General features: G+C 30.0%; 1 protein-coding gene across 1 annotated transcript; it reads left to right on the forward strand.

Annotated features, from left to right (window-relative positions):
• The first annotated feature begins 5303 nt into the window (after positions 1 to 5303).
• LOC114190143 (E3 ubiquitin-protein ligase RHA2A-like) lies at positions 5304 to 6270 on the forward strand. The gene has a single exon (XM_028078924.2). The coding sequence runs from the start codon at positions 5438 to 5440 to the stop codon at positions 5921 to 5923; it is 486 nt and encodes a 161-aa protein (XP_027934725.1). The 5' UTR covers positions 5304 to 5437; the 3' UTR covers positions 5924 to 6270.
• Positions 6271 to 8174: the final 1904 nt, after the last annotated feature.

Here is an 8174-nt window from a genome sequence, read left to right on the forward strand (position 1 = left end):
TAATTTTACAAAAAGGTAATTGTATTATTAATATTAAACTTGAAAGTTAAATTTCACTTGCTACAAAATATTTGTACAAGAAGTAATGAATACTAAATTTAAAAAATAAAAAATTAAAACATGATTATCATTCGTTCTAATTGCTCCAAAACATGTGGTTGCATCGTGTCTGCTGCCCACACTTGTTTGAAGCCACTAAAAGTGTGGTCGGTAGATACGCGGATTTCATTGGACGGCGTGGATTGGATTCGGGTCGATGGGAACTCTCTTCCATATGGTTTTATTAGTTTAATTTAATTTTGGCAAATAATAATAGAATATCTAAAAAAACCTTTAACAAGTTAACTATACAAAATAATGTGAAAGTGTTTTCTAGGAGTAAAATACCAATCACATAAAACATACGCACATTGTTGCTTATTCCTCTGCCAGGATCATTTACAATTTTAGAATTTTTAATTACATTGTTTTGTGAGTTTATTAAGAGGTTCCAAAAAGCTTAATGAGTTAACCCTTTTTATACACAATTATGATTGTGCTTATAGTCTGAACACAAGTCACCGACCCAGCGCAGATTACGCAGAATCTGTGTGTTGCAAATCTTGGTGACATCTCTCTTCTTTACCTATCAATTCCTTGCTTTACCTTAATTAATACACATTTTTTTAATTATCCGCTTCATTAATGGACTTAGATACATTATTAATCCACGCCACAAGATTAAAGGTGGCAAACAGATTCTTTTCATTTTTCTATCACAACCACCCCAACACCTCCTTATTATACCATTGCAAATTGCACACACAATTAATTACTCTCTGACAAATCATAATTAATGAGAGGTTTTCTCGTAAATACCATAATCTAATTCTTTGGTGTTAATTTGTTACTACACAACTTCAAATAGCGTAAGCTTCGCCTTACACTCGTATTTGTTACCACCCAAACTGCAGCATGTTTCTCAACTTGCTTATTAATAACGTCAATTATAGGTCTCTGGGGGATAACATATCACAACTTGATCCACATTATCTTCGTTTGTTTTTTTAATATCCAAAAAATATATTATAATTTTTAAACAGGTTTAACGGTTAAATTCTTTCTATGTTCTTAATTACTATAATGTTTAATCCCCTAATATTTTACATTTTTTCTAGAAAAAATTATAATATTTATACATAAATATAGTAATGGTTTTCTTTCATTGGGAGGATTGTGAAAATATCTACAATAAGATGAGATTAATACTTTTTAAATTTACCCTGATTTCAAATATCTACAACAACGGTCATCATATTTAATTTTTTAAATATTGATTTTGTTTTGCAGCTATACTCTAATCTTGCATTATTTCATAATTTCGATTTCACAATTGATAAACTATCGTACAACACAATGATCTTACATCATTTATATATATATATATATATATATATATATATATATATATATATATATATATATATAACTTAAATATATCTTTATAAATAATATATATAACTAAATTGCACTTCCTTATTATCCGGTAGATGAGTTGTAAATAATATACAACCCAAACATTATTTTTTATTGGATCTGATAATTTTGTCTTAATCTAAATTAAGTGGAATTGTATTATGTCAGATTTTATTTAATATCACATTTATATATGTATATTTTAAGATTTAATGTATATTAATTATTTTTAACCAATATATACATGTATTAAGATGCATTTTACCAATCAAATGAGTATTAAAGAAGTCTTGAGAGTTATTTTTAGTAATTTTATCATAAGCTTAAGTAAAGAAAGTTCGACTCTTGAATTTTTTTTTTTAAATAATGATAGGACATTAAAACATGTTCACATGATTTTTTGTAAGTACACGTTTTCCCAAATTATCTTACAAGATGGTTTGTAGTTAAAGTTTTGGATCTTGATGATTAATGTTCTAAGAGCACACTGATTAAGGATAATTAATATGCATTGAATTTTATAAAAATATTTAGATAAGTGTGATATTAAATAAAATATGATCTAATAACCATTGATGTACTTTTATTTTATTTAAAGGATAAAAATGCCCATAAATATTGTACAAGGATATTTAATATTTTATCTAATATTAAGAAATAAAAGTTAAAAACCAATTAAATAATAAAATAACTATATTTTAATCTAGCTAAAAATTAAATATTATTAAACATAAGAAAATTTAAATCATTAGAAAAACCAACAAAAAAATAGTGTTAAATATCTAAAAATTTTACAAAAAAAACATAACATAAAAAAGTTTAAATTAACTGAAAAACCAAGAAACAAAGTAGTGTTAAACATCTAAAAATTTTACAAAAAAAAAAATTAAAGTGTCAATTTGAGACTTCGCTAATTTGTTTTTTTTTTTTCTTTTTAGTAGAGACCTTACAAATTTCAAAGTCTTTGTTTTGTATTAAAGAATTATTATCTAAAAATTTAGAAAGGTATATTTGTCTTTATAAAAAATTTTATATGCATTTATACTGTTTTAATTACTATACTTAATTATTTCAGCTTTCAATATAAAAATGATGGTACCAAAAGACATTAATTATTCCTTAATTGGTGTCTTTATAACCCTGGTTAACATTCTCCTAAAATTTTTTGGAATTCAAATATAATAACATTTAAAAACATTTATATACTAAATACATTTATTTATAATTTTCCCAATATATATAGATATGCGTGTTTTTGTATTCAGAAAATTGGCATTAAGCAAGACCCAAATTATAACGTGTAGTGAAAGAGTAAAATTCTTCCAAAGATAGTTTTTTTTTTTACCATTATTTTGGAATAGTTAACCAGCAGAATCAACCTTAAAAGTGCACTAAATATACATCATGCGAATTTTGCAGTGATATTTAGAGATCCCATCAATGTCATCTCTACGTAAATAACACACATAATATCGATAAAACAATGGAGAAAACATAAATCCTAAAAATACAATTTATAATGTACACATATATCACATTATTTTATATAACTTCGTAAGGAATCATGCGTTACGAACTTTGTTCTTTCGATAGTTGGTACTATTGCACCTGCTTTTTAGACGCGATTAATAATTTGGTAAAAAACTAATTTCTAGTGTTTGAGATGGAGGATACGAAATTCGAGATATATGTCAAGCTAATGTGACTCACTATATTCGAATTGGGTGCTTGCAACTATTATTAAATAAAAAAAAAATGATTTAAAGTGCTGTATTTTATGATATTTTCCAACTCAACTTTAAAGAATCATACCAACTTCCTATTCTCAAATCAATTGAGTTATGTAACTCTTATAAATAAAAAGACGTTACTCTTATAATACTTGTTTGTAAATTAAAGTTTGTATTTATATTTTATAAATTTATCTTATTTTTAATTTTTATCTCCAACATATATTTTATATATATATATATATATATATATATTAAACGTAAAATTAAATATTTATGAATAATTTAAAAATAATTTGATAGAAAATATCATGATATATCTAACAAATAAAAAATATTTTTTAAAATAGATTCTTTAAATAATTTTATTACTACATTAAGAAATGAAATTTAATGATAACTCCGCTCTATAAAATCAACTTATATAATAAGATTCACTCTAATTTATATAGTATAAATTTCATTTCACTTTCGCATAGTCCTCATAGAAACACTTAATAGTAAAGGTACAATCATCAATAAAAAGTCAATAAAAAGTGAAAAGTGAAAAAATTAGACAATAATGTAAATTATAAAAGATAAGTACCCTATCAAAAGATTATGATACTTTGACAAAGTTTATTTTTTAACACACATCAAATTTTTTCATCTCTTTTTAAGTTACATCAAATCTCTATTGAGGTGTTGTCACATGTGCATTATAAAAAATTTGTCAACAAAATTTTTATTAAAAAATAATTTTCTCCAAAAGTAATTAGATGATGTTGTGAACATGAGAATATATATGAGAATATCCATCAAAAGGAAGTAGAAGGAGGAAGGGATGATTCCAAGCATCTCCATATCTTTCTATTTGGCTTTGCACATTACAGACTTCATTTAACACCCATCAAAGCAGATTAAACTCTACTTACTACTTAATCATCCCACATTTTGGGTTCTAATTTTCCTTTTATTTCTAATAATAATACAAAAGGATTAAAGTTCACAATCTTATAACAAAAACAATATCAAAACTGTTGTAGATAGAGTCTTCCTAGTTCATTGTTGCATTGTAATCGATTGAATATTAAAAGATACACTTTAGCGGTGGAACTCCTTTCGAAGACCAAGAGGCAGCATGGTTTTACTTTCTTTAAGAGAAGAATACAAAACAAAATGGTAAGAATTAGATAGGAAACATAAAGAACACACACACTTCCATTTTTATGAAAGTTCGTATCGATCTTCCTAAAGTTATGAGAGTGTAGGGTAAAGTTGTGAGTGTAGACTCTAGTATAAAAAATAATATTTCTTTTTTCTACATCCTACAAAATACATGAATATCAATATCTTCTCTTCTTTATCCATTAGGGCAAACAACAAAAGAATAAAAATGGTGTATTAGAGTAAGAGACAGAAAAGTTGAGAAATCAGAAAGGGCACTTTGCTTTACAAGTAAAAGAACAGGGACAGAGAATCTTAAAGTAATCGAGTAAAAGAATAAACTATTTTTGTAGGGATAAAATGGAAAACAAAGATTCTATCAGCCCGATTTACTTCTTTGACTGAAATTCACATAGGAATAACCGAAAGAACACGGATAAGAATTTTAAGAAACGTGTTGTTATGGGTAATTGTTTTTAGAAGATTTATTGTTTTGCTACGTTGTGATTAATTGAACTTAAACAGAGAATATAGTTAAGAAATGTGGAAAAAAGAGGAAGAAGAAGGTATTGCATATTTGTGAAAGATCCTGTCCAGCTTTTGACGTTTGAAAAGCGAAACTAATTCAATGTATGAGATAAACATCACATGCCCATTTGCTCTTAATTTACTTCCATTTAAATAAATCATCACCTTGCATTGACTCTAATCTTGCAGATCCATATCAAATTACACAAATTACAAACCTTGCAAAAGCTAGATTTTTTTTTTTTTAATTTTAGAAAAAGCTCACATTGCAATTTTTTAATCTAATTGTTTTAATTTGAGAAAGGTTATTTATTACGTTCCAAGTTGGTGGATTTAATGTGAGTAATTTATGAAAATGAATTTAAAAATAGGGGAATAAAAGGAAATTAGAATAGTGAAGAAGTCCCTGACATCACATCAGAGAGGCTTTTTATAACAGAGGTGGAAGGTGTTGTGTTCTCGCAATCCACACAAAGACGACACGACACGATACGATACGATACACCGCGACCTCTTAAAATCTTCGTTCTCTCTATTCATTCATTAATTCATTCAGAGTTGATTGGGAAATTGGAATCATGGGTTTGCAAAGCGAATTAAACGACGTGTCGTCGGGTTCGATTCCGCTGCTGGTGTTGGCGCAGATAGCCATGTGCGTCAACTACCTCCGCTCGATGCTCTTCGCGCTGTTGCAATCCCTAGGTCTCGCCCGCTTCCACACGCACCAGATCGTCGACGACCGCTTCCTCGCCGCCGTCGGATCCGGCCTCGCCGGACTCATCATGCTCTCCGATCAGCTCACCCTCAACAACCAATTATTCTTCTACGAAGGACCCGCCCACGACCACCCCTGCGTCGTCTGCCAGGCCACCTTCCAGGACGGCGACCAGCTCCGCATGCTCCCCTGCCGCCACGTCTTCCACCGCCGCTGCTTCGACGGCTGGCTCCACCACTACAAGTTCAACTGCCCCCTCTGCCGCTCCCCGCTCCTCTCCGAGGAGCGCGTGGCCCTCACCGAACGCCGCCTCGGCCAACAACTCATCTCTTGGTTCTCCCTTCACTGATGCGGCGCCGTTTCGGTTTTCCAATCTCCCACTTTTACCCCTCTTTCGCGATCACTTTTTACAGACCTGGACGCGGTTTCTTTTCTCTTTTTCGTTTTTTACTTTCCCTCCTTTTTTTTCTTTAATATTGGGCTTTTTATTTTTTTTGTAGGGTTTTAATATTATGATTATTAGGCTAGATTTTTTCTTTCTTTTTGTCCTATTTAACAGTAGTTCTGGTGAAGGTATTTTTTGAAGGGTTTTCTAGCGTCTGAGAATCCTTTTTTATCTGCTGTAAATTTTGGACTCCCTTTGTGTCTATTCTAATAATCGGAGATATTAGAAAGCTTATGCACAAATTTCCATAACACACCACTATCTTGCCCTCACTTCCGGTAAATCTTGGATGCATCTAATTCACCCTATCTAGTTTCTAGCGAAGGGAAATTAAATACAAAATTATCAGAAAAAGGAATATTTATTCTGGAAATTAAATGTAAAAGGACAAATTGAAGTCATTGAACTAAATTTTGAGAGATAATTACGGTACGCAAGTGGAAATTATTGAGTCCAGTGTTATTTTCACTAAGGATGGCCAACTAGAAAAAATCGTTAATAGGAATGGAAGAACACTGTTTCTTTAAGAGAAGGATAGAATCTAGATGTAGTGATTATATGAATTATGTGAAAGTTAAATTTTTGTTGTGGGAATAACACTTAATAAACCTAAATGGTTGATATTTAATAAAAGTGTATAGTGATGAAATAAAACTGAATTTTCAAAATTTTGAGGCATTAAATTGGACATTGAAGTGGAAATTAGTTGGGAGAGAAATTGGGAATTGGGTTTGTTAGATTGAAGGGAAATAGGAGAATGCAGAGTTGTATATGAGGTGGAGAAGTGCGTGGTGTGAGTGAAAGTGTGGAATTTCCAATTTGGCAAAAGCTGTGTGTGTGGTGTTGAAGTTGAAGACTCCGTGTTAAATTACAGGTCTCCCAGCATGCGGCGCCTCCAATTTACGTCACCATTAAAACTCAGTTGTTGAACTGTCACTGTTTCTTTTCTTTTTCTTTTTTACATTTTATATACTTCGTTAATTAACTCTACGTCTAAATAATAACTATAATTTCATATAGTTAATTAATTTATATTTCAGACGTTGAGTTGAAAAAACTTGTCTTAACAGGCTTACACGTAAACTAGGCTCAACTGTGGGTGATGATGCCAATCTTAACAAATGCTTACGCCTCATATTCAACCAATACCGGTTTCTTCATTCTTAAAAAAACACACATGTGTGTATACCATGTTTATACATATGATGAAACAAAGTATTGTGCTGAAAATTAATACGAATTCCAAGAATACTAGTAAGTAGGAATTTATTTATAGGTGAGAGACACGTCAACAAATCCCTGAACTTATGAAACTTAACATTTGACAGGTGTCAAACTCATCTGGTCAATCGTTTGACTAGGGTATATAGTCAACCTATGTGAGTAACCGTAATACGCCTTTAATCTCGTGTTTAAGGGATTTTTAATTCATGATTTACTTTAAAAACACCTATATGTTTGAAGGGTTGTGGCCCACTTAACACAACAATGCAAATCACCATGAATAATTAGTTTAAATAATCGTCACAGCACCAAAATTATAGTTTGAAATTGTAAGATAAAATGGGTAGAGTTAATATGGATGAAAAATAAAATAAAAAATAAAATGAGAAATTGGTGGTATTGGATAGGAAGGTTGGTGATTTGTTAGGTTAAAGTGAAGAAGGTTTGAAAATAATTGAGATGATTGCGATATTTGAATAGTTATGGTCCCAACACAACTCCTCTCAGCTGCATCACTTTCACATTTTTTTGTTGTTTGAATAATTTTAGAATGGACCCAATCCAACCCTTACACAGCTTTGGTACAAGAATTTGTATCATTATTGCTCCTCTCAAACTCACATTGCTCAACTCTTTATGCATTTTTTTTCTTCTTCATTCATTCATCTCCATCCATCTCCTGTTTTTTCAACCCAAGGAGTTCAATCTTCAATGCCAAAGAAAAGTCAGCAAAATGGTTAACCTTCAACGTCTTGCAAATTTATTAAAAAGAGTTTTTTTTTTTTTTTTAATGTATGGAAATACATTTTTTTTAAATATACATATGAACAAATCACGCTAGAAATCATTGTTTTACAATAAAAAATTGTACCAAATATATGATTTTAGGTTATTTTGTTTTTGAAGTTCATGTTGTAGCACGACTTCAAAT

The sequence above is a fragment of the Vigna unguiculata genome, chromosome 7 (genome assembly GCF_037176805.1).
Source record: "Vigna unguiculata cultivar grain cowpea cultivar isolate G323 ecotype 2 chromosome 7, ASM3717680v1, whole genome shotgun sequence".
NCBI classification, from domain to species: Eukaryota; Viridiplantae; Streptophyta; class Magnoliopsida; order Fabales; family Fabaceae; genus Vigna; species Vigna unguiculata.